Source organism: Lynx rufus, unplaced genomic scaffold (genome assembly GCF_022079265.1).
Source record: "Lynx rufus isolate CCGP_SWC_20201006 ecotype Redwood Valley unplaced genomic scaffold, mLynRuf1.p SCAF_8, whole genome shotgun sequence".
Classification (NCBI taxonomy): Eukaryota; Metazoa; Chordata; class Mammalia; order Carnivora; family Felidae; genus Lynx; species Lynx rufus.
This window is the reverse complement of record NW_025814896.1, coordinates 21,808,555-21,835,798: the sequence shown is the minus strand read 5'-3', so window position 1 is coordinate 21,835,798 and position 27,244 is coordinate 21,808,555. Positions and strand designations below refer to the sequence as shown.

At 46.2% G+C, this 27,244-nt stretch overlaps 1 protein-coding gene across 2 annotated transcripts in view; it reads left to right on the top strand.

Annotated features, from left to right (window-relative positions):
* CTNNBL1 (catenin beta like 1) overlaps positions 1-27,244 on the top strand; it is a 163,392-nt gene that overhangs the window by 122,638 nt on the left and 13,510 nt on the right. For both annotated transcript variants that reach the window (XM_047067834.1, XM_047067835.1), the window contains exons 12-13: positions 12,195-12,292; positions 14,312-14,392. In XM_047067834.1, the coding sequence (XP_046923790.1) occupies positions 12,195-12,292; positions 14,312-14,392 (179 nt within the window). The remainder of the gene's footprint in view (positions 1-12,194; positions 12,293-14,311; positions 14,393-27,244) is intronic.

The following is a 27,244-nucleotide window of genomic DNA, read 5'->3' as shown; positions in this document are numbered from 1 at the left end:
TCAGCTCAAACCCTGGGAGGGAATATTAGCTACCAGTTCATTCTGTTCTTTTCACTCTGAGCCCTTGGAGAATAGTTGTGTAGCAGAAAGAAGTATTTTTTGAACATATATATCCCTTTCTTGCTGCAAGGCATATTTTCCCACAAACTCAAGGCTGTAAATTAGTTAAGCTAGCACTTAAACACTTTTTTAAATCCATAGTGGTGCTCAGACTCTGAAAGGAGGGGGGAAATCCCATGGGAAAGAGAAAATAAATCAACCAAAAGCAACACCTATCATATTGCTTTGCACTCAGTAGGTGATTAGGCAATGTTTGTGGAATCTCATCGCAACTGAAAAATGAGAATACTGAATTAATTTTGGCTATATTTCAGGTTAAATGGGTTTCAGTGGGCCTATTTCAATGGAAAATGCATTCAAAATTTCAAACAACAGACATATTAAAAACTACTTTTTGGAAAAATAACCTTTAGGAATCTCATCATTTATATTCCAAGTGTTCATTTCTCCCTTTTTTTTCTTGCCTCTTCCTCCTAATATTTTCTTAAGGAAATTTGCAAACCTACAGGAAAGTTGGAAGAACTGTACAGTGCTCACATACCCACCACTAGACTCTCTAGTTAACATTTCACTGTATTTGCTTTGTCACTTCCGTCCATCTCATCTGTCCATTTTATTTTTTTGATGTGGGAACTAAGTTGCAGACATCAGTACACCTCACCATGAACACTTTGGGAGGAATATCATTAGCCTTGACTTCAATTTTTAAAAATAATGTAAAATCGCACAGTGAAATGCACACATCTCAAGAGCACCATTTGGCAGATTTGGACAAATACATACTCTTGTAAGGTGCAGAACATTATCACTACCCAGAAACGCTTTGGGGATAAAACGTTCACTAAGCATACTGTTTTTGAGATTCGCCCATGTTGTCGAGTGCATCGATGCCTTGTCCTTTTTTGGAGCTGTGTAATATTCCATGATGTGGGTGTATTTTTCCATTTTTCCTGTTGACAAACAATTTCAAGTTTGTGGCCATTATAGCCATTAAAACAATGCTGTGAACATTGTTTTCGTAGAATGTCTCGTGTACAAGACTTTTTGCAGTCATGTATTTTCATTGTCTCTTGAGGGAATATCTAGGAGTGGAATTGCTGGGTCACTTGCTAGTTGTTCACATCCCTTTTTGATAGAATCTTGTAATTCAATTAAGGGAGGACCGTATAAAGCCACTTTTCTCCTTTTACAAACAAGGATATCGAGGCCCAGAGAGTAGGTGGAGAAGAGACCTATTCAGAGCCATATAGAAGATTTTTTTCAAAGTTTGGATTAGAAGGGATGCCTGGGTAGCTCAGTCGGTTAAGCATTCAACTTCAGCTCAGGTCATGATCTTACCGCTCATGAGTTCGAGCCATGCATCACATCGGGCTCTGTGCTGATGGTGCGGAGCCTGCTTGGGATTCTCTGTCTCCCTCTCTCTCTCTGCCCCTCCCCTGCTCGTGTTCTGTCTCTGTCTCTGTCTCTGTTTCTCTCTCAAAAACAAACATTAAAAGCAACAACAACAAAAAACAAAGTTTGGACTGAAATCCCTGTCTCTTACCTCTATTCTGGTATTCTTTATGTCACACTTTACTTCCCCTGAGAAGAAGGCAAGGAAACTGGGTTTCTTTCTGAAAAATCATTAACTGTTTCAGTTTTTGCTAAAGGAGACATAACTGTTAGACCCAAATGCTGTGTTTCTTTCAGATGTTTCTGTAATAATCTGAATATGGTCCTGTTTCTCCTCCACTGTACATTTCAAGAAATCTTCCAGAATGATCTTCTGGAACACAAATTTGACCAGGTTGCTTCCTCTCCATCATGTGTTCTATAAGTCCAATGGGATAGAGTCCTGACTCTTTAGTTGAAAGTGTGCAACGTTCTTGCTTCTCTCGCCTCGTCTTACATCTCATCACCCACTCCCTGCAGCCTCTCCTGGTTGTGTTCCTTCGTATCCCTATGCCTTTCTTTCTTTTCTCTCTTTATTTTTGGAGAGAGAGAGAGCATGCATGTGCACATGAGTGGGGGGCGCGGAGCAAAGGAGGACAGAGAGAGAGAGAGAGAGAGAACGAGCATCTTAAACAGGCTCCAAGCTCAGCAGGGCTCGATCCCATGACCCTGGGATCATGACCTGAACTGAAATCAAAAGACAGACACTCAACCGGCTGAGCCACCCAGGCGCCCCGTATCTCTGTATCTTTAATCTCTTGTGTATTGTTTACAATGACATTCCCCCTCTGTCTCTCTGGTAAATTTCTCCTCATTCTAAAGAGGAGACTCTGAAGATTCCTTCATTCATCCAGACCCTCTCAGGGAGTCAGTTACTCCTTTTTTATGCATGTGTATCTCTGACAGCTAACTCTTAAACCATGGTGTTTTCACAGGATGTCATATTCAGTATTAGTTGAATTTTCCTGGCACAAGACTAGATGCTGAAGGTAGAGAGATGAATAAGACGTGGGCCCCACTTTTGAGGAGCTTACCATTATCGGGGAGATCCATACAGCAAAGTGGTTTCAATACTGCATCCCCAGTACCCATGTGGCCAGCAGTCTAGCAGAGCCCACCTCCCCACAGCCTTCCAGACATCAAGTATTTTGAAAAGCTCATCAAATGAAACTACCTCATGGCTTTATCGGCAGTACTAGTGAGGTTGAATGCTGTTTAAATATGCTTGCTGGGTATTTTTAACTCAGGAGGAAAATAATCAAGTTTTATTATAGTGGAACTAATTAGGTCACTTCCTAGCTGTGAAACCCTGGGAGGCAAACTTCTTTTCCTGGCTGAGTCTCTAGTTTCTTATCTATAAAATGGGAAGAGTAACGCACGTGTTTCATAGGATTGCTGTGAGAATGAAGTGAAGGAATGCATGCGAAGCACACAGAGGCACACAGTAGGTCTGTAACAAATACTGCTGCTTTAAGTCCCCAGTCTCCTCCAGCCCAGCGCCTGCCACGTATTCAGGATTCAGTGAATGTGTGTGAAAAATAGGAATATATGTATTTTGTATGTGTGTTTAAAGGCGCTATATATAGATGCTAACACAGATCCATCTGTCTTGAGAAGAGTGATTTGACTTGCATCAATATTCCACCGGAGTGGCTGAGCACACACGCGTGACTCTTCTTGGGTTCCCACGTCCCCTGCTAGGCAGATGTCCATTACAATGAAATGCAAAAAAGGAAAAAATAATAATAAAGGCAGAGGAATGTAATGTTGTGGCTTGATTTGACAGGGCCTCCTGCTACTTCAGCTGCTTAGTGCCAGGCATGAAACAGATTAATCTGTACTCCAACACACCACTGCTGAAGTCAAGACGGTTTAATTAGGGTATTTTAAACATCCTGTTTGCATCGAGAATCTTACCAGAAAGCAGGATGTCTGTCTGTCTGGGGAAGTTCAGGGGGAGGTGGGGAGCAAGGATGGGCAATAAAACAGAGATGGTTTTAATTTTAGAAATGAGAGAAGAACACTTCGTATGATCTCCTTAAAACAAAAGAGCTAATGGCCTTAGATGTTCCATGGAAACAAAGGCAGCTCAGCCGCATGGCCTTGAATTCTAAAGTGGCCCTGCAAGATCTTGCCAAGACATGGGCCTGATGGTTGAGGTACAGGGACTGTTTCCATCCTAAGTATAGAGCTCTGGCTGACCCATATCTTTCTTAACCATTTGGACCACTGGAAGGCAGGTGCAGACTCTGAAGCTGGGTGGGCAGAGGGACCCTGAATTCATTGTCCAACCAGCCAGGCTGGGCCAGTATTTAAATGCCAGGCTGTGAGGATATTGATCAGCATTTGTATTTATCCATGGTCTGCACTACCCGCCCCCTCCCCCCCCCCACCTTTCCAACCTCCTCACCTTTCATCCTCCCTTCCCTCTGCCATTGGATCCCTTCCCAGTTCTCTGTCCATACCATGTGCATTCCAGCCTGATGTCTTCGATTCATGCTTCTCCATCTGCTTGACATACCCTTATTCCCATTGCCCCCTTCTCCCTTCAAGGCTCTTTTCTTGCTTTCTTCTCTTCTCCTAGGCTCAGCGCAGTAGTATCTTGCCCACCAGTCTTCCCAGATACCCTGGCTAGGGGAGGATTTGCCTCCTCAGTAGTTTCTGCCTCTTTTTCATTCACTATCACTTTCTATCAAGTAATTTTAGACATAAGAGACCACAAGCACCTGGAGGGAAGGATCAGTGTCTGATTGTCTTTGTCTTCAAACACTGTATCTTATACATTGTAGGATTCTATTTTATGAATAAATGAATGAATCCGTGTCAGTTCCGGTGTCTAAGACCCCTGGAGGCTGCCTCCTGTGGCCCAGCTCTGCTTACCAGTGCCTCTTCTTCCTTTTCGGTGAATGTAATCTTCCCGTGACACACGGAACCCAAACTTCAAGAGATGCAAGTAGGACACCTCTGAAATCTCTTGGCACAGAAAGATAAGGAAGTCGTTTCGGGATTATTGCTGTGTTCCTTGTCACCTTCTTCCCCCGTTCCCCACCTTGAGAGACCTGTTAATGGAGCACAGTCCATTTATCCTTGACTTCAGGAACACAGTCTAGATCTGCATTGTAAGAACTAAATATGCCCATAGAATCCCAAATCCTAGCCACTGTCTCTCTACCAACTTTATCACAGAAAACTTGGAGCTATGAGCTCACGACCATTCACTTGCCAGCATAACACTACAGCCCTGTGTCACTCCCGGGGGTCCCTGAGAACAATGTTTTCCTCTTGTCTCGATCTATACAGCCAACCCTTCCTTACATTTCCTCCTCTTTCCTACCCCATCCCCAACCAAAGTAGGGCGCTTCACATAGTGCTACGCATGTTCCACACGTGCCAGTTAACTGTGTACTCGATTGTAGCTGTCTGTTTCTTAGCCTTGCTCGCAGGGCAGTGAGCTCCTCTGGAATGGAGTGTCTTTTGACCTCCATAGTGCCAGCACTTCGTACGTTGCCTGGCACATAGTAGTAGGTACTCAGAAGTCTGAGAAAAGGAACCACTGGTGTGGGCACCACTTCGTGCCCTGTTATTAATTGTCCTGTGGTTACAAAACTCCTAAAAGAGAGGGTGTTTTTCATTCCCTCTACAGACCACGTGCTGTGTTTTCAGTTCTGCAGCAAGAGCAAAAGGTGAATGATTACCCAGGCCGACTACATTTATTTTTATTAAAAAGTAGGACCCTCTCTGCTTATGGATGCCGTGTCCTTCAGCTTGCTAGTAAATAGCCCCTGCCCACCTTAGGGCTGTCTGCAAGTCTCCCAGAACTTCTATTATTTGGCTTTATGGGTAGTCGCACATAAGAACTTTATTTTCATCTATCGTAGGATTAAAGAGTCTGAGTGAGGTTGGCCTTACTCCATTTTAGGGTCAGAACAAATCTTGAGTTCTAGGAGATAACCCTACCAGCTAAGAACGTCAGGTCACCTAAGGCTCTGTTTTTCTCAGCACAGGCCGATGAGGATGGTGCAGGCAGACTGAAACATGTTCGGTGGTAGGCATGTGATCAGGATGTGGTGTGGAAGGGGCTAGGTGGTGATCTATGACAAGTGCATGGGTGAGAATCTCCTCTGAGATTCTTCTTCAAGACAGCAACTCTCAAGTGGATGTCTGTTGGGTGCCTATTATGTACCTAGCTCGCTTAGCATAATGGATTTAATAGATGGAGGGGATAACCCCACTTTACAAACAGGAAAGCTGAGACTTAGTGATTAAACAGTGTGCCCATGGTTTAGTTTAACCAGCTAGTGAGTGCCAGCATCAGGATTCAAATCCAAGTCTGTCTGATCCTAAAAGCCCCGCATAAGGTTAATTAGTTAATTTACTTGTTGGCCTTTCTGGAACAGGGTCCAGGAGTTGGACTTCTTGGTGTATCCATGTGTCTTTCTCAGCGGTGGACCACTGGTCGGCCTGGTTGTTAATGGGCCTGTCTGTGGGTAAATAGCTCTCCTCACAGAGAGAGGTGTTGTTTTAACCGCTTGGGATTTGGACCACCCTTTTTTAAGAATGAGGATGGGAAATGTTACCCATCCCATTCTTTACAAAAACAGTGAACACTGTGGGAGGCTAGTTGGAGTGACTGCCACGGTGTGGTTTGTGCCATTCTGGAAAGACCTCTGATCTGGATATACTAGGTCATGGGTTCTTAGCCAAGGAGCCATCCTTGAGAGATGGGAACACGCTGAAATTCCATGGAGATGTTACATTTGTGTAGATATTTTGCAAAGGATGGCATACATAGGGTTCATCAGATTCTTAAAAGTTTCTGTCATGATTTTAAAGAAGATAAACTGCACATCTAGATTCGAGTGGCCCACAAAGGTACTTTTGATCCGAAGCAAATCACATCCCATATCAGGGTTATTGCTTCTATACTTGAAATTCCAGTGGAGTTGAAACAAAGATTTCTGATTCTTCTTCCGGCTCTGAAAATTACAGAATCCTAACTGACCCTAGAGAATCAAACTTTTAGTCCCCTTGCAGATACTGAGGGGTCTAACCCATTGTGTCTAATCACCCTTGAAAGTCCCTTAAAGAGATTTGAACTAAGGAAGAGGGCCCAGGACCACCCCTCTAGGCAGTTTCACTAATTAGGGTCTGAGGCTGGCAGTTGTCTGACTGTTGAGCAGGGCACTGGCAGGCAGGGGCTCACACTGGCACAATTTCAGTACTAGCTCTCTAATACTCCACTAAGACCCCAACCTCCCTACTTAGTGACTTGAAAATGTAGATATGCTTGGCCTCTCCCCTCGGGAGCCTTGTGGATCCCTTTAATATGTGTGTGTGTGTGTTCTTTTCTCCCTGGGCCCTGCCTTAGAGGTTGTTTTCTACAGTGGGAGTCCCCACATCCACCCCATCTGCGTTGACAGCTCCATAGCCATCCTTCGCCTCCATTTTATCCTGTCGAAATGACAGAGCAGCTGAGCGGTGCTGGCCAGCAGATAAACCTGTTATCTCCCCTGCTCTCTGTGCCAGCAGCTCTCCCCATCTTCTTGGTGCATGAAAAATTGACACCACCTTGGGCTGAAATCTGTTCCTGGGGAAGCTACATTTATTAGGGGCTAATGAAACTGTGTGTGTGTGTGTGTGTGTGTGTGTGTGTGTGAGAGAGAGAGAGAGAGAGAGAGAGAGAGAGAGAGAGAGAGGGAGGAGGGAGGGAGAGAAAGAAAGTGTAAAACTTGGGTGGCTGAAGTGTTTTCCTGTCTGGCAGGCACCAGCCAGCCAGCCACAGCGCCCGGAGAGATGGAAGGTACGTAAGCAGCTTCAGGTCTCCTGAAATTGACAACCTGTTCTTTACTTAGAATCCCAAACAAATAGGTAAATGCCATTTGTTCTTAGTATATACCCCTGCAGTTGATCAAGATCTCTCCTGCTCCAGGCTGGGATGAGCTATAGGAATGCATGCTAATATGACCTAGTGCCAAAAAGATTATTCTGTGTATTACATTTTCCTCTTTGAAAATTACAGCTCCTGATACCTCACCGTTCCGCCAGCACCCCACCCCCCGCCTCACTCAGGTATACAGAGAATGGTCTCTTGTAGCTCTTTCCCGTCCATTCAATCAGCAAGAGTCAAAGGGAAAATTGAGAAGTTCTGGTTCAGTATCTGCAGAGCTGCCGAAAACCCAAAGTCTCTTCTTTATTTGGAATCTGGTAGAAACCGCTTCTGGAAAGAGTAATTCAGTAAAAGAGAGGAAAGAGGGGTTGTTATTCATGTCTTACTCCATATGGCCTTTTGCTTCGTTTTCCTCTCATTAAAACTGTAGAGTTTTTTTTAAATCCACATTTACATAGTGCCAATCTTTTGGACACGATGAGCGCCACATGAAGTACATTGTCAGGCTTTGCATGGTTTAGTTTCTGGTCTGTTTTATCTTTCATCTATAAAAGCTTTGATGTTTACCTTTTATATGTGGGAAGCATATAACAACATAGGAGGGAAGCTTACTGTTTACAGTCAGGCATCTTAGGTTCAAACCTAAGTTCCCACCACTGACTGAAGGACATGTACCTTAAGTCAGTTAACTAACCTCTCTGAGCCTTGGATTCTACATTTACAAGATGAGAATAGTACCTTTCTCACAGCTTAGTAGTGATGATTCAATGAGAAAATTGTGTACAGACTCAAATCAGCCTACTGTCATAGATACACAATAGGTGGCAATTATTATTGTACCCTACTTCTTGCCACTAGGTATTTGAAGCCACTTACAGCGGACGGTCTGGTGGTACTAAACCTTAGGTTTGAATAAGAATTTGTCAAAACACAAATTCAGACTGGGGGAAATATTTGCAACATACATGACAAAAGGATAATGCTCTTCATTTACAGACAGCTTGTAGGAATCAAATTGGCAAAGGATAAGGCCAGGCAGTTCACCCATAAAGCAATACAGGTGGCCAGTAAATATCAGAAAAGGTGCTCAACCTTGTGCGTAACAAGAACAAAAACATGCTAATCAAAAAAGATCCCATTTTTCACCTTCCATGTTGTCATAATTTTTAAGTTGGATAGTATCCAATCTGAGCGAGGATATGGGAAAACAGATACTCTTTTATAATATATATGTAATTCTGCTTCCATTCTCCGTGTGTGTGTGTGTGTATACACTGAGAGTGGGCATAGAATTGGTACAATCTTTTTGGCAAATAATTTGTCAGTGTCTTTTGACACATGCAAATAGCTTTTGACTCCCCCAATTCCACTCTTAGGAATTTGCACACGTGCAAAAGTGTATTCCTTACCAGAAATAAAAGTATACTTGCCAGAATATGTGCACATGGATGTTTACTGCTTCATTGTTTCTAATAGCAAAAACAAACAAACAACCGAAAACTGGAAACCACCTAAAGTATTCATGATTGGGTGAGGCACTAAATTATGATAAATGTCAGTGGAATTCTAGATGGCCATTAGAAAAAAACTAAATATGTGCTGATATAGAAAGGTATAATATTTTTTTTTCCTCTCCTCTGAAAATGTACACAAGATACCTACCTGTAGGTTTTCTTCCCCTTGGGAAGAGGAAAAGGGTAGTGAGAGGAGTTTGTGAAAAGACAAATATTAGGTGTTCAATAAATATTTGTTGAATACATTTTATACCTTTGTGTATAGTCTGGTTTTTACCATGTGCGTCCATTACTTTTGTTTTAAAATCCATTGGTGGAGCATGGAGGGAATCACTAATAAGGCGGTAAAAGAAATTGTTTCCTATAGTTGAGCATAAATTCATCTTTGAACTTCCCAGTAGCCAAGGCAAAGAGGGAACCCTGATAAGCACAAAAAATTCATCAGGAAAGAGAAACATTTTCCTAATCTTCATCTCTAAAAGGCCTAGCTGCTAAGGGTTGGTCAAAACTCCCAATTTAGTCTTGTCCTCCCCAGCTTAAAATTCGTGAGTAGATTCTTGCCACTTTTCTTCATGATCCAACCTCTGCCACCTAACTGGCCTCCCCTCTTCCATGTGGATATGACATGGCCTTTGCATATATTGTTCCTTCTGCCTGCAGTGCTCTCTCCTCTTCTCTACCTGGTTGTCAGCCATGGCTGTTGTTTTGGGCTTTTTAAAGATTTTCAGTTGTTAGTTACCTCCACTGGTAATCCTTTTAGGTCAGATATCCCTTATCTGTTCTCCCCACGTCCCCTGTGCCTACCTCAGCGATGGAACTTGTCACACTGTACTGTAATTATTGTTTTGTTTTCCCCACTAGACAAGGAGCTCCTCAAGGTTAGGGATAATGTGTTGATTGTTTGGGGGCCCTGAGCACCAAGTGTTTACCAGGCCCAAAGACCAGCAAGTGGTCAGTGAATGACTGAATGAGTAAGCTGAAGTTTGAGTTCTGCCTGTTTCACCAGTTAACTAGCTGTGCCAACAAGTGTTTTTTGAGTAGGGGAGTCAAGGAGAAGCCTCACTGAGAAGATCACAGCTGAATTAAACTGGGTGTGAAGACTGAGCCATGCAGATAATCTGGTGAAGAGCATTTCGGGTAGAGGAGACAGCAGGCACAGAGGCTCCAGAGTAGGAGTGTGCCTGACATTAGAAGCAGTGTTTAGTCTGAGTGAGTTGGGGGCCATCGGAGGGCTTTATACAGAGGAATGAGGGGATCTGACTTTGGATTTTAACCTAAAGGATCATTCTGACTGCTCTATGGAGATTAGGCCAGGGCGGGGGGGGGGGGGGGCAAGAGTGGAAGCAGAGAGACCCCCACAAGTAGGCTGTTGAGTATTCCAGCCAGGGATGAGGGTGATTTGGACCAAAGTAGCCACAGTGGAGGCAGCAGAAAGAAGAGGTGGGATTCTAGGTATGATGTGAAGAGAAAGCTGACAAGGTTTCTTTCCTATGGGACCTGTGAGAAAAGAGAGAGAGAATAAGTTCTCCACTGTTTTTGGCTTGAGGAACTGGAGAACCTGGTTGCCATTAACTAGGTGGAAAAGACCGCGGGAACAGATCTGAGGAGGCAGATCGGGAGTTTGATTTGGGACATATTCGGTTTAAAGGAGCTGTTGACAACCACGTGCAGAAAGCAGGTAGAAAGGCAGACACGTGAGTCTGTGTTCAGAGAACAAGACTGGCCCGTAGACCCGCGTTGGAAGTGGTTTTAAAAGCCGTGGGACTAGCATGGGGCTTCCTAGGGAAGTGAAGGTAGGTGGAAGATAGAATGCCAGCCTACTCCAGCATTAAGAGATTGGGGACATAGGGGCGCCTGGGTAGCTCAGTTAAGCGTCCAACTCTTGATTTCTCAAGGTTCATGAGAGCGAGCCCACATTGCTCTGTGCTGACAGCACGGAGCCTGCTTGGGATTGTTTCTCTGCCTCTCTCTCTGCCCCTCCCCTGCCTGCGCTTGGGCGTGTGCGTGCTTGCTCTCTCTCTCTCTCTCTCTCTCTCTCTCTCTCTTTTTATTTTTTTTTATTTTATTTTTTTTTTTAATTTTTTTTTCAACGTTTATTTATTTTTGGGACAGAGAGAGACAGAGCATGAACGGGGGAGGGGCAGAGAGAGAGGGAGACACAGAATCGGAAACAGGCTCCAGGCTCTGAGCCATCAGCCCAGAGCCCAACGCGGGGCTCGAACTCACGGACCGCGAGATCGTGACCTGGCTGAAGTCGGACGCTTAACCGACTGCGCCACCCAGGCGCCCCTCTCTCTCTCTTTTTAAATAAATGTTTTAAGAAGAGAGAAATCAAGGACATGAAGAGGCAGGAACACTTCTGTCATACGTGAGGAAAAAACAGACTCAATCTGTGCTATGGTAATTGCCGACCTGTGGCTTTAATGAATAGTCAAGTGACTTTCTGAGAATTCAAGAGAAGTCTGACCCGTGAAGATGTTCTTAGTCCCTCTCCAAATAGAATATTTGTTGCCCACACGGTGGGCATTATTTCAGAATAAACTTCACTCTGCCATTTCTCCACGACTAGACTTCTGCTGCCTCCTTTTCAAAGTCATTATTCTTGATTTTAAAAAATTCTTTTTAAAGAAAAGAATCTCTTCACAGCTAAAGCCTATAATATACCCTTCAATTACCCTCTTTTTCCCAAGGTAGAAAAATAGTAGCTCATAATAGAAGCCTGTGGGTTATGTGAACTCAAAAAGCATTATCACCATTTTGAAGTACTTACTGTCCAGCTGCTTTCGAACTTGAAGTAGGGAGTTTTAGTTGCACCAGAAGTGGCAACTCTGGAACCCTATCATATTTCTTGCTTAATTCTGGAATGTTTACTTGGGAAAAGTATAAGGTAATTTGAGAATATGATAGAATACATTTTACTTGTTCTTTATATACTCATCTCAAAGCTGATATTCATACTCTGTTCACAGGTTATTTCTGCAAATGGGAGATTAGTTTAAGGTTCTGTTGTGGACAATAAAAATCAATTAATTCCAGGCAGACTAGAAATTCTAACTTAGTTTTGATTCACTTGCTCAAGTTGTCCTTGAGGATATCATCGCTTTTGAATATGTTTCTTGTGCAGTATGTGAAGATCAGTTCAGGTTTGCAATGACACAGTTTAGGTTCTTGTCTTATTAATCAATAGTGGCAGTCAGGGAGGCCTACTTACTCCTCCTCCAATAGAACCAGGGCAGGCTTGGAGAGAGGTAATAATTACTGCTCTGATCACAGCATGTTCTCTTTTCTCCTTCCCAACCCAGAGCATGTCTGTTCGATCCTGGCTTCCCTCCTGCGGAACCTGAGAGGACAGCAGCGAACCCGGCTTCTGAATAAATTCACTGAAAATGACAGTGAGAAGGTGGGTGCCTGCTATGCGGTAAGGAGGGGCCCAGGGCCGCCAGGGCAAAAGGAGTGCTGAGCTGAGCTCCTGCCCTAAAATACCTTCTCCAGCATTGCTTTGGGTCTTAGAGGTTGTTCTGGTGACTCTGCCTGTCATCTCCAGATACATCCGTCTGGGCACAGTAACACCTTAGGGTGGCAGCAACCAGCACCTTAGGAAGATTTTTAGACCCAGGCAGAGTGGGTTGTAATAGGATTTGGGTTAAGGGTTGCACAGCATGGCAAAGCGATTAAGAACATAGCCTCTGGATTCCGACATCTGGATTTGAACCTGGTTTTGCTCTTTTCAAGATGTGTGCCACTCTGAGCCTCATTTTCCCTATCTGTAGGATGGACACATTAATTCCCATCTTGAGGAAGAGTCAATGAGAGGAAGATTAAATGAGTCCTTACTAGGTGGTGGTGATGGAAATGAAGGCTCCATTGTGGACATAAGGAAAGGGTTGAGCCTGTCCTTAGAGGGACTGCGGAACATGGGAATGATCACGTAAATGAGATTAGGTAGATATTATGTTGTTATCTAGTGTGCCATACCAAAAAAAAGATTTTTAACAGTGATAGGGCCCACCGTCTATTTAATGATTCCTGTGGATTGGGTCACTCAGCAGGTCCCTTACATTCTTGTGGGACAATATATTGTCCCTTATATTCTCACAACACCGTGTGGTTTACCCTTTGTGTAGGTATTGTTCACATTTGCAGAAGAAGCAGCCGATGCTTAGAGTCATGTCATTTGCCCACGATCACTCTCTACGATGATCCCACCACTCACTAGTCACAAGTTAGATCATTCTAGATGCCTAACATTAAGGACAAAAGTCCCTTTGATTACATGCAATAATCTCGTTCCTTCCCACCGCCAGGTAAGGCTGAAAGTTTATTGTACTTCGGAGAGAGGTTTATGACTGTCTCTCTGACCAGTTTTTCCAGCCTCACTGGCAGCATAGCATGGGGAAGAGGCCATCGTGAAGTCAGGCGTAGAACACCTTAGCAGTCATGTCACCCTGGTGACATTTAACATTCTATGCCTCAGTTTCTTCATCTTTAAAATTAGGGTCACTGTCTGTCCTGCCCACATTCTCAGGTTTTTGTAAGGTGTAAGGAAATAATGGACACGAAAAGATTCGGTAAACTGAAATATACAAGATCTTGGGGGCGTCAGTATTATCCAGAGAGGGTTTGGGCACAGTCCTCCTGGACTCTGATGCCGTGTTGAAGCACCATCTGCTGTTAACCACTGTAAGCTCTTGAGTAAATACCAGGGTTGCCAAGAGCCGTGGCTGTGCCAGCCTAGTAAAGAGAGAGGTTAGAAGTCTAGGCTGGTTTCACAGTGTTTGTTCAGTCTTTTGGAAGTCTTAGGCAAAAATGAAACTTTTTCAAACCCACTGAGTGTTCCTCAGGCCATGTTTGAAGCGTGACTTTTGCTAAGTTGAAAACTGATTTTTAAGTTATCGCTGAGCAAAAGTCAGGGCCTTTTTTTAAAGTTGCTGAAAGAGTTTTTTTTCTTGTACTCTCTTCTGACTCGAAAGCAACTAAAGAGATTTTACGCAGACCTTTTTAAAAAAAGATCAGCTCTGGGGTAGAATCCGAACATGAAAGGTTTCAGTTGGAAAAAAATTTCTGTAAAGTTCTAAGTGAATATCAAGTATGTAACTTGAAGCTCCTTCTCTTTGCAAGAAGGGACTTGAATTCTTATTTATTTATTTATATTTAACAACTTGAATTCGCGGGAGCCCTGGCCAAGCTGGAAACGCAGCCTCCTTGTGGGACTAGGCCTGCATTCAGACTGCATCCGCCCCAGGGGTCTGCTCGCTCTGCCCTTGCTCTTCCGTCCATTCCTGCTGGTTTCCTACGCAGAGCTTGTAGCCGACGTCGGAAGCAAGCAGTAGAGGGGCCTCCTGTTGGGAGGGGCTCCACTGTTCTCTTGCCTTGGTGTGCTTTTTCCTTCTCACTCATGTCTGAAACATCTCTCTTTCAGGTTGACAGGCTGATGGAGCTGCATTTTAAATACCTGGACGCAATGCAGGTGGCCGACAAGAAGATTGAAGGGGAGAAACATGTACGTATCCCTGCTTGTCTTTTGCCGGCTGTTGACATGCATGCCGTTCAGGTCTCTTTGTACCTTCTCTCTCCCCGCAGGACAGGCAAGGGCACAGGTGCCACCTACCCCCCGTGCCACCTAGCCTGGTGTTAGCGTGGAGCGGATGACCGTCTGCCAGTGGTTATAACCGCTCTTCTAATAGGAGTGGAAGTGCTTTCGGAGGAAGGATCCCCGTCTGACCTGGGGGTCTGGGTGATAGCACGAGTACCCCTGACACGAGCAAAGTGCAGGGCTGGGACTTGGTACCACGTTGGCCGAGCTGGCAGAGTCTGTCTTAGTTCACACTCCTGCTGGCTGCTGTAGTCGTAAGGGGAGCACCCGAGGGAAGGGTGATCTCAGGGGATAAGAACTGGAAAGGAAGTCTGAGGTCACTGAATCCAGATGAAAAACTGGAGACCCGGAGAAGGGAGACTCAGAGGCACCGCAGCAGAGCCTGCATAGCAGGTTCCAGAGGACCGACCCTAATTTCTTCCGCTGGCAGCTGCTGAAAATGAAATTTGTTAGGTTTTTGTCTTGAGGGACTGTGTTTGCTGTGCTGGTGTCCTGCCTTCCGTACTTTCCACCTGATTCCGTTTTGTTCTCTGCCATCTCTGGCCTCTGCCTTTCTCATCTGTCTCCTTCACTGGGGCAGAGACTCGTGTGTTGTTTAATGTCGATCTGTATTCTCACCCCTGCGAGACATTCCTCAGTCTTTGGTCACATTGCAAAAGGATCCTTTCCTTGCTTTTTTCAAAGTCTGTAATAGACTTCATTTTCCTTGTGATCTTGATTTGCCGTATCACTCCATTCTCTTTTCATTCTTCTTGCCTTAAAGCGCACTTGAGGCTTTTGACCCTCACTGGTGGGAGAGTCAGTTTCAGCGCCTGGTCCCATCGTGTTGGGACAGTCCGGCTGCGGGGCGGGCCGTGTGCACAGGGACTTACACTAGCATTTGCCCTCAAGCTAGGCCTCAGGCCAGAGCGAGAGCTTGGAGGGGAGACGGTGACCCCGTTGTCTGTCCTGTTTCTCTTCACCCCTCGTATCTGCCCCTCCCTTTTTACAAAATATGCACCTCCATTTATGAATGCCAGTGGACAGATAGCTGTGGTTATCATTCTTTGATTTGCCTAAACCTAGTAAGTCCTCAGATGTTTGTTGATTGATTGAATTGACTGCCTGGGACATTCTTCGTTTATACGCTGATGCTACTGCAAGATAAAAGGCCGGGACCTAATTCTGAGGCTGGACTTCAGATGCCAGCATGTTACACACGCAGTTGCTTCGTTCCACCCTCCCACTGCCTTTATTTTGTCCTTTGATTGAGGTTTCCTTTTCTGTCTTTTCTTCCCTTTCCGGTAACTTGTGAGGATGGCCGCTTAGTGACTATTTAAGTGCCAGAGTGATGGCTTCTTTTTCTTCATCTGAATGATAATTAGAAACAAACTGAAATTTCCCTGGACTTTTGGAGGGACACAACCATGAGACAGAACTCCAGCTCTGGCTGAAGACCCGTGTTATCTGCTAGAGGAAGTTTTCAGGGAGAGAGAGAGCACCTGGAAGTCTAGAGACCTGGAATTTTAGGCAAGCACCGCCTCTCAGTCCCTGCCTGGCTGTGGCTCGTCAAACCATGCTTCATGTAGCCCGTTCCCTAACTGAAATGTAGCAGCAGAGGTGACCTCTCAGGTCCTCCTCTGCGTAAAGTAGTGCCTCAGGTTCAAGTGAACATCCTCTAGGGACCCTGCCAGTTTTTAGCAGCGGGGTGGAGGACAAGCAGAGTGAAAGGCTGATCAGTGACCGAACTGTCCCGAATACAGAGGAGCAGCGGCCTCGGAGAAAAGGTTGGTGAGTGGGGAGTCGCAGGACCCCGAGTTTGAATCCCAGCTCTGCCACGTCCTGGCTCTGAGACCTCGGACAGATGAGCTGACCTCTCTAAACTCTGGTTTTCTCATCTGTAAAATGGAAATAACACTTCCCTCTTGGGGTTGTTATAACACTAAGCATAAAGTATGTAAAGCACCTTGCTGAATTTGGAGGAACCGTGGCCCCTGCTTGGTGCTCCTAGCTTCCTTTGCAGTTCTTGTCAACTTTTAAGCTAGTTGGGCAATCCTTTGCCTGAGGGCATCCCCCTTGCCATCTGTCCCAGAAGGAGTCCCCCTGCCAGACCAAAGTTGGCACCGTCATCTACGTCATTTGAGGGGAAGCTGGAGTAGATGTTTTGCTGATGGAGACCGAGTAAGCTGCTGGGCACGAGGAGGGGCAGCCTGCTCGCGGCCGGTGGGAAACTTGGCCTGCTTCCCACCAGATTATCTGTTATCAGCATCGAAGAGGGTGTGAAATTGATTAGCACCGACGGAGAGTAATTGCTGCAGCCACTCTGCCCCGGCATTCACCGAGCTTCTGTGTGCCACGGGCACCGGGGCCCCTGCCATTCCCTGACAGACCTCTGTCTCCTTGATGCCAGGGCCGTTTTGCTGGGCACTGGCAAACATTCCAAGGCCATTAGTGCCCAGCAGCCTCGGCGCTGCGCAGAGAGACAGGGCAGGGTGGGGGGCGAAGGATGCATGCGTGAGCAGCGCTCTCTGCCAGCACTCCGGCTCCATCCTGGCAGATGCAGCCGCCTCGCAGGTGGACGGCGGCTCGGAACAAAACGACCTCCTTTTCACCTCTCCCGCATGCAGTCTTCTCTCTTAAGTCATGAGCAATTTGCTGCCTCACCCCACCCCGTCTCCATTAAACTTGGATGTCCTACACCCGTTGGGAACTCAGCAAATATTTGTTGACTCGAATTGAATGCTTATTTCTCAGGCATTTGATGACATTGACCGTTAGATCAGTAATGAATAAATATCTCACACACTTCGCCAAGTCTGCAACAAAAAAGACCTTAGATAACAGGGTCAGGTATTGACCCAGATACTGGGGGTCAGGTATTGACATTTTTAGTGTCTCAGAGCCCCCTTCTTCACTGCAAACTTCAGACTTCCTTGGGCACAGTGCAAATGGCCGTGGTTTGCAATTGACCCAGATTCACTGGAGAGAATCCAGTTGTTGGGCAAATACTTCTCAGACGCCTGCTCTGTGCGAAGCACTGGGCTAGCCGCCGGCAGGGGTGAGAGTCAGAGATGCCGGTGGAAGAAGGGGCCCCAGGGGCGGCGCTGCTGGCGAGGGCCGGAGGCCCCCGGGGAGCGGGGAGCAGTCGGCTGCGCCTAGGGGCACCCTCCGCTGTTCCGTGCAGGAGGCAAGACTTGAGCCGCACTCGAAAAGATGGGAGACGTGTCAGGCATATCCAACTAAAGAGGAACAGGAGCAGCGGAGGGGCAGCGGGAAGCCAGTGGGGGGTGAGTGGTAAGTTAAACCACAGGAGCCCAGGATGAGAAGGGGGAGCATGGGCTTTAGAGCCCGACTTCTTTCTTTCTGACTGGACAAACAGCTTAAGTTCCCTGCCTTATTTTTTTCCTTGGTGCTGTTTTCTTTTCAAGGTGTGTGTCCCAACCTGTGTACTTAGGGGAATTACAAAAGGAGGGATCTGGCGAAAGCTGAAAGCTGATTCACAGGGTTTGGCACCTAGCCGGTGGCCAGACAATCTTCCGTTGTCTCTTTAGGCCTGTTTGCATCCCCATCGCCCCTACGTGCACTCACATTTTCCGACTCTCCTAGCGCGGCGAGATTTTGCGTGATCGGGGTGCTCCCCATTTTGTTAAGGTCCTCTCCTGCCACTGTGCACTCCTTCCTGCCCCACAGCCTTTGCATTTGCTTCTCCCCTCTGTCCTGGCTCTTCTCGTGTGGTGCTTCCCTCCACCTTCAGGTCTCAGCCTGAATGTTACCTCCTCAGACAGGTTTTCAGTGATCACCGTATGTAAGCAGCACCCCCATCCCCGGTGCCTCTTCACAGCCTGTCATAAGTTATTTGTTTACTGTGTCTCTGGTGTTGTAGTCTCTCTCGTTCAGCATATTCTCAGGACTTACATAGTGACCAACATGCAGTAAACGAAGGACCGTTGCTCCTGAGATGCAATTAACATTTGTCCTTGGGTATGAAGGAAAATTGAGGGTCCTAGGTTTTTTCTACATTATTCTGTAACTCTCATTTTCTTTTTCTTGACTCTCTTTTTTAACCCTAATTTTTCTTTGCTCTATAATTAGCCCCATCATCCTGGGTGGTTCAGTCAGTTGAGTGTCCGACTTTGGCTCAAGTTATGATCTCACGGTTCGTGAGTTCGAGCCTCATGTCAGGCTTTCTGGTGCCAGCCCAGAGCCACTTGAGATGATCTGTCCCCCTCTCTCGCTGCCCCTCCCCTATTTGGATGCTCGCTTGCTTTCTCTCTCCCTCCCTCTCTCTCTCTCTCTGTCTCTCTCTCAAAAATACATAAACGGTTATAATTGGTCCCATCATCAAACTTATCTGAGGACATCCGTGTAGATTCTGTGGCCTACTGTGGCAGAGTTCAACAAGGTAAAATCCTCCTACTTAAGAGTCTACAGGACAACCTGGTAATTCCACACAAATTCAGTTCGAATCGCATTCCTGCAGTGATTTGTGACTGTCAAAGACTTCCATGTCGGGCACAGTGACACGCTGCTTCCATGTTTTGTTCTGCGACTGTTTGATTCCAGGGCCACAGTGTATCTGGACTTGCCCTCGGGGCTCCTGGTTACAAGATTTGACCTGAACTTTTAAAGGGCACGCAATTCTTAGACTCTTCTGGTGAGCAGCAGTTCTCCATGATCTGTAAATATTCAGGATGCTTGTCTCAGCAGATTTCACCCAACAACACAAAGCCCAGAAAATACTGAGATCCCTGGTGTTGGAAAGTTGTCTTGACTTCTCGTTGGTTCCTTCTGGCTTCTGTTGGTTAAATGTACAGAGACGCCTGGCTGCTGACTGTCAGAAGTGAGACATAATTATATAGGTACTGGCAGGGATTTTAAAAGAGGGAGGAGAGCCTTGGAGAGAGGTTTCCCTTTTTTAGTTCCTGGGAAAAGTATACTCAGCAGGTTTATTCAATAAAGTGTTCTCACCACATACTTTGCACTGTAATGACTTACAAATTGCATGCTAATTTTGCCACAGTTAAATCATTCTAGGCTTTATCCTGGAAAGAGAAAGATGGACTCCTTGTAATGAAACAGTATCCACAGGACTTGATGTCTGAAACAGACTTGGGCTATTTCTTTAGCATTTGAAACTCATTTAAGGTTTTGTACGGAAGTGGGTAGAGCACAGGAATGCATGCGTGGGGTACGTGGTCCTAGAGCACTGGGTAAGGATATAGACAGGATAAGTCGGAGACCGCCGTTGATTCTTACGCTAACTGTGCTGCAAGCTTCCAGGACATCCTTAAAAAAGGAGAATCTTGCTAAGAGTTCCTCTCGGCTGTTGTTTAAACCAGTTCCCAAAACTTTCTCCATGAATGTTCGGTCCATGAATTTGCCAGAACACAGCCGACGGTAGAAGCCCGTGATGGTGGGGGAGGCTGTGTCCTGGTGCTTTTTCCTGTCCCTTAGACACCCACAGACTTAGTCATATGTCTGCTCATCCTCTGTGGCCCCCTGCCTGCCCCTTCCCAATCAGTCCGCCTTTCTCCCTACCCCCGGAAGGCAAATCAGAGGGGCTCAGTTCTGGTCCTGTGCCCCTGCCACTTACCTCGCGGTGTGGGCTTGCGCACTCTGGCTTTTCTCATCTTCCCTGACCCCCGGTTTCAGTGGGTTTGTGGGCTCCCCCCCTGCCATCCTCACAGGCTTGATGCGGGCCTGGTAAGATCAGAGTCATGCGCTGGTGACTCCCCAAGTGTCTGCAGACTCTCACAGCCACTCGCACAGGACATCACCTGTAGGCTTTGTGGCTCAGTGAGTCCAGAGCCCAGTCTGTGGCCCTAACTGTGTATCATCCTCCCCCCGCCCCCACCGTGCCGGGGCCACTCACCAGTTTAACCAGGTCGAAACCTGGGCATCATCCTCTTCCTCCTTTCTCTCCTCCTCCTCCCACCGTGCATCCATCTGGTATAGTTTTACCTCCACCTTCTGTCCAGGCTCTTCGTGCTCCCCTGTCCTCACCACCGCTACTCACACTCGGACAGCCAGCATCTTTTCCTCCCGTGTTAGTGCCGCACCCTCCTCACCAACCAGTCTCCCTGCAGAGGTCCGTCCTCTCCGATTCATTCCCTGCACAGAAACCAGAGATTTTCCGAAAATTACACCACATTACGGCACTCCTCCACCCAGACCCAGGACACGCTGGCTCTGCATTACCTGCAGGCTGTGCTCTAAACTCCTCCCGGGCCCTGCCTGCCGCCCGGCTGCAACCCTCCCTCACCGCCCTTCCCCTTGGGATGTGCAAACGCCGTTCTGTACCGCTTGCGCCTGCGTAACCTGTGCTTCCTCCAGCCTTCTGCTGTTTGCCCAGAATTCCTCTCCATGCCATCTTCCTCACACCCCTTCCCTGCAACGGGCTTATTCCTCCGTATCCTTAAGAGCTTTGGCAGAAAAGCCAGTCCGTAAATGCAGGTTGAATGTGTCCTGTGTGCCAAGCATGCTGCTCAGAGTTGCTGAGCCGGTTCCTGCAGAAAGCCTCCCCTGCCCTCCTGGCCCCACCGGGGCCCCCAGGGCCCCCTGTGCGCTCCAGCCTGCACCACACAGACCCACATCTGGCCTCTGCTTCAGTTTCCTCATCAGGAAAAGGAGGGGAATAATCATACGTATCTTGAAGGGTTGCAGGGAAGATGAAATAAACTAATACGTATAAATCACTTAGAATAGTTTCTGGCACGAGGAAGTACGCCGTAAGTGGTAGCTGTTATTGTAAGTGTTTTTTGGCCTGTGTACTCGTCACTGCCTCGCTCTAAAGTTAAGTCTTCACAAGCAGGGACCCATCTTACTTTCTCAGCACCCCCAACAGGATTGTTCCTCTCTGGCCTTGTGTTCTTGTATCTTCTATCAGGGAAGCTCTCGGTTCTCTCAAGGCTGGCTTAAATGTTGTCAAAATTCAAATGAGCGATCATGAGTATTTTTTGTTTTGTTTTGCTTTTTCAGTACATTTAGAAATTGAAGGCACACCAGTCATGGAGGCCTCATGGTAATGTGGAAGGAACATGAATCCTGAGGTCATATGGCCCAAGGTTAAATCTCAGCTTAGCCACAAGTGAACTCTGTTTTTTGGGAAATGACTTGCCCTATGCATGTTTTAAGTTTCATGGCGCTTTTACCAGAGGGTCACTTTGAAGATTAACGAGATTGTTTGTAGAAACCAGTCCTATGCTTATATGCTGGGCTGGCCTAACACATAGTCTGTTTCTCCTGTGTGGGCAAAGCTCTGGCCTGAGATCCTTGGATTCTTGTCAGAGCTGGTGTCAGTTAGTTATGTGTTCTCAAAAAAAAAAAAAAAAAAAAAAAATCCCTTCTATTAATTCTCCAGCCTTGGTTTCCCTGGCTAAAAATGACTGGCAATGTCTAGGTTCCTCCTGTAACAGCCTGCCCTTTTTTAGAAGCTCTTAGAAGGGGGTTTTATTTGCCGCTGTTTGTGCACAACCCCCCTCCCCCCACCACACGTCTCCACTTACCTGTCTCTCCCATGGCTTAAACTCTCCCCCTTGCTTTTTAAGAAAAAAAGAAATGGGACTTTTCTAAATGGTGGGGCAGTTCTTGCCCACGACTACAGACAGTAACTGTGACCCGTCGGGGCTCTGAGTCACGTCCCCTCTTATTAAGGCAAGAGGGATTCTTATTGGCTTCGTAGCAGCTTCTTTTATGACTGTCTCCTTCCATCAGTGAGGGGCAGCTCGCTGCCTGTCAGGGGCAGATTAGAAATGGCATCCACATGCTCATTTGGAGGCTTGCGACTTGCCCGCTGAGAGAGAGAGAGGCGCGCGGAAAGGTGGTGATTTGGTAGTGCTCCTGACGACAGATTACCATTTAAAGTGAGGATGTGGCTGGGGGAGGGGAGGGACAACGCGCAGGCCTGCAGAAACGACACCTTGACACCACACGTACCACCTCCTTGTGTATCTTTGGAGACGAATCTGTTTATTTTAGCAGCCCCCAAACAGGCTTATGCTGCTGCGAATTGCAATCTGTTCTACTTAATGCGCCATTCACTGAATTACCATCTAAGTTTTTATTCTAGCCCTCTCTCATGGAATGAACCACACAAAACCTTTCAGAGTGTCTTTTTTTTCCCCCCAACTCCCCCAGACTGCATGTGGAATTTGCTGGCCAACTATAAATTCTTCCTGCCCCCCTGCCCCTGTCCTCTTTTTTAAAAAAATTTCTTCAATTTACAAGGAAAAGACAGGCCCAGAAACCAGATGACCTTATATTTAATGCTGCTGGTTTGCATTAGTCCCTAGATAAGGCATCAAGAAAAAAAAAATCCTATCTATTTGTTCGTATGCTGATACTGGAAGAGGTCTATAAAACAAAGACTTTTTCCTTCTTTGAGCTATGAAAGTAATCACAGGCTTGGAGCCAAACTTCCGTGGGTTTTATCCTGTCTCCAACTCCTACTCGGCCATGAGCTTTGTGGCCTTAGGAGATATATCACTTCCTTAAGCCTCTGTTTCCCGTCTGAAAGGTGAACATAGTCAAAGTTCCTGCCTCCTGGGGTGCTTGCTTGTGAGGAAAAGATAAGAAATCCATTGAGTGCTTAGCCCGGTGCCTCGCACACAGTGAGGCCTCTGGAAATATTGCTATTGTCGTTACCCGTTTGTTGCCTCCCGTCTCCATCACCACAGGGATGAGACAAATAGAAAAAGGTCTTGGATGAGGAAATCACCTTCCACCAGAGTCTTTAACCGAAACTCAGTGACAGTCATTTGACATCTGTCTCCATTTTTCCGTCTGTGAAATCTGAAAATGATATTTGAAATGTGCGTGCCCAACACAGGGCACAAACAGCAAGTGAGGTTAATGAAGATACCCTGCTTTCAAAGGTAAAAAGCGCTTATGTGGATGTTGAGTTGTCATTGCTTCACAAAGAAGACAGTCACCTTCTCTCTCCTCAGAGGTGAGAGTTGAATGAATGAATTTGTGAAAGACTTCCTTTAAATTTTAACTTAACTCTCCTGCCTCATTTCGGATACAGTTTAAAGTACCGATAGATTTGCACTCTGACAAATTTTTTTTGAGACAGAGACGGTGCGCGCAGGGGAGGGACAGAGAAGGGGGGGGGGAGAGAGAGAGAGAGAGAGAGAGAGAGAGAGAGAATGAGAATTGTAAACAGGCTCCACAATGTAGGTGGGGAACCCAACGTGGGACTCGAACTCATAGATCAAACCATGAATGACCTGGGCCAAAATCAAGAGTCGGGTGCTTCACTGATTGAGCCACCCAGGTGCCCCTGAAAATTTTTAAAGTAAGATATGTTTACTGAAGGAAGTTAGTGGGTTTTGGGGATTTCTCTTTAATCCCTATTAGTCATATTGCCATTTGAAAAGCACTCGATTTATGTGTCCAGATTGTTTTAGGATGGCCTATCTAATGGAACAGCAGATCCGGGGCTTGTCTCTTTGTTGCAGGGAAGTTTAATTTATTGTGAGAGGATCAGCTGATCGTCAGTGCCGACCATTGTGTCCGTCAAGGTGACAGTTCATGTCTCCTGCTTGAGGCGTTTCTGACCGTGGCTCTTCTGTCTGGGAGCACGTTAGTCAGTAGCTTCAGTCTGTCCGTATATATACCCAGATACAAGCAGAAATCCATCACCTCTGGTTGTGGAGGTGGCTCACTGCTAGATTTGCCACACATTATCTAAGCTAAAAGGAACCTTCTAGAGCACCAGATGAGGGCAGCCAGAAGAAGGCCCGCTGCCTCTGCCCGTCCAGCAGTCAGCACAGACATAGATAACTGATCTCAGTGCTCTTGCCCCACAAGCTCCAGTTGGCCTCACAGCCCTTTTCCATGTAGTACTTGAGAGCCATTGCGGTGAGCTAGAGGGGACGCTCTGAAGAAAACCTGTTTCCCTCCCTGATCCAGTGCAGGCTTCTTGTTTCCAGGCAAAGATACTGAGACACGAAAAGTTAGATGACTTGTGTAAGGACGCTGGTAAGTTAGTGTTAGTGGGATCCGATCTTTTTGGTATAGTGCTCTGTCCTGCTTTGGCCGAGGAACGTGTTTGTAGAATTTATACATCACAATTCAGAGAAGTCCCAGTGTCTAATTAAATGCTTCTTATAATGTCAGAGTGTCTCTTAAAAGGGAAAGAAGGCAAGAGAGGCTGGGTATCTTTTTTTAGAATGAGGTATTTGTGGCCTGTTGTACCCATGTACTAAGTTTAGCACCCATGTGCTAAGGACTCGGAGCTGCAGGTTTAATCTCTGCAGGGGCCAGCTAGCTTCACCCTCTTCTTTATCTGCTTGGCTTTGAAGCATGTCTTACTGGTCATTTGGGCATAAGTCATTCCCTCCCTACCGCCAGGCAGTGAAGCAGGTGTGCTACTTGTGTGGCCACGAGTACATACCCATCAGAGTGTTCTAAATCAGACTCCTTCAGTTCTTCCAGAACCTTCTGTGAGGGAAATAATAGGGTGGAGAGAAGCTCGTGATGATGGCTTTTTTCATTCCTCGAATGTTTATATTACTTTCACATTACTTCGGAGACTGAATCCTAGCCAAACGGTCACGAGCTGTGTCACACGGGCAGCCGTTTTAGAGTCTCAGACACCCTGAGAGTCGTTCAGAGGTTAGTTCTACGTCCTTATCTCCACATCAGTTTTTTTATCTTGTGTTTTGGAATCCCAGAAAAGGAGCCAGAAATTCAGTCATCCGTTGATAATTAAGGTGATCTATGATCCTACTTCTGAAGACAGACCAAAACTTAAGAAGATGTTCCTAAAAGAACTGTAGCCACACTTTCTTAGTTTCCATCAGAATGATACATAATCATCCTCCTCCCTTTATTTCCCTTTAAACAGAGTACACATTTGTGTTCAACTTCCCTGAATCCATTCAGCAGTAAATATTCCTGCCACAGAGTTGTAACAGGCTAGATAAGGTGCTATCCTGACAGCAGTCACCTTCTCTGCTGGCTGGTTTCTATGATGCTTCTAAAACTGTCAGGGCAGAGACTTCGTCTTAGAAGCCAATCTCTGTTTCATCTTTGTGCATGTTCAACGCAGCGATGGCGATGCCTTTCTTGGAGATGAGCTAAAGTCGTATCTCAGATCTACATTTGAAATTTTCACTTTCAAATCATCTGGCCGTATATCTAAAAGTAGAATGTTGAATTGAACGTTGTCAGAGTCTTGAAGTTCTAAGGAAAGAGGAAAAAATGGGGTTTGGCATTGCTCTCTTGGGTCCGTCCTTTCTGGATGACAGTATTTAGAGACACAGGAAGGTACAGTATGTACCTGCCTTAACCGGTTAAAAGAAGATCAGATTGTGGGGAAGAGTATGAAAAAGGAGAAAGCACCAGGGCTCTTCAGACCTAAATGAAGAAACCTCATTTTGCTGAGTTCCATTCTTGAGCCTTTCTACCACTCTTACCTAGCATCTTCCTTTGTTCTCTCTGACAACTCAGAAATCTGTACCCACACAAACATGGTCGTATGAAAAGAACACCTACTTGGGTCTGAATCCCGGTTCTGCCCCCCACTAGCCTTGGGGAGGCTGCTCTGCCAAGTCCATTTACTGATCTAAAATGAGGGTAGTGAGCCCTGCCTTCCGACATTTGTGAGAAGCAAAGGAATTTAAAAGCACTTAGACCTCTGTCTGACACATAACAAGCCCTCGGTAAGCACTCGCTGCTCGTCCTAGGTGGATAGATGGTGGCTGCAGTGGTTTTTATTCAGACTGCCTCACACGATGCCTCATGTATAGCAATCAATCAAAAACAATACCATCAATACCAATCAAAAACCATCTGCCGATAGCTAGGATCTAATAAGCAAAAAAACACACTCCCTTACTCCTTTCTAACCTTTCTTTTAGTGATACGGATACTCCACTGTTGCTCTGCCTCATGCTCGCCAGGTTGACTTTTCTAGGCCTCGATCCATGCTATTACTCAACCTGCTTAGAATATCCTTTCCAGCGTGTCAGGCACCTTCAGAATCCACCTCAAGTGGACATCTCCTTCGAAGACTTTTGACCCCCCAGACGTGGCGTGTCCTTCTCCTGGGTTCCCAAAGCACTTGGTACAATTTGAGAGGCCCATGATAATAGTCGTTACTGCATTGTTAAAAATTAATAATTTGTTCATATTTGTCAACATCATGAAGCCGTAATCTCCTTGATTATGTAGACCGTTTTATTTATCTTTGCCACCCACCCCCGGCACACCATACGATACCTGGCCCATGAGTTGGTGTTCAGGAAATCCTGATCAGGTAGATGAATGAAATGTGTTCCACTCCCAGTTTCCATGTTTGCAAACCTCTAGAAGCTTCGTCACCTCTTCTCTCCTCTCCTCCCCTCCATCTGATCTCCTCCTCACATAGGCCGCTGATACTCTGGCTTCCCAGCCGTGTGTTCTGCTTGCCTCTCGGGGCTCTAAGCCAGCGTGTCCATCATACAGGTGTTGCACAGTCTCGTTACATTTTCCTGCACAGTGTGGCCTGCAGCCCATTGTGCCCCACCTCTCTGGCCAGCATTCAGGCCTCCCACCAGCTGGCCCTCCAAGGTCCCGGCCCTCACCACTTCCTGATGTTTCCCTATTTCCCTATCCACGAGAATCTTAGCACACACAGCTCATTAAACAGCACTGAACTTTTACCTGCATTTCTTTCGATCCTGTCTGACAGATGCTTTCTAAGAGCCTTCTGTGCCCAAAGTGCCATGCAAGGTGCTTTCTAGGATACAAAGAAGAGTAAAACGCACCTCTTGCTTTCAAGGCGCCTACACAGGA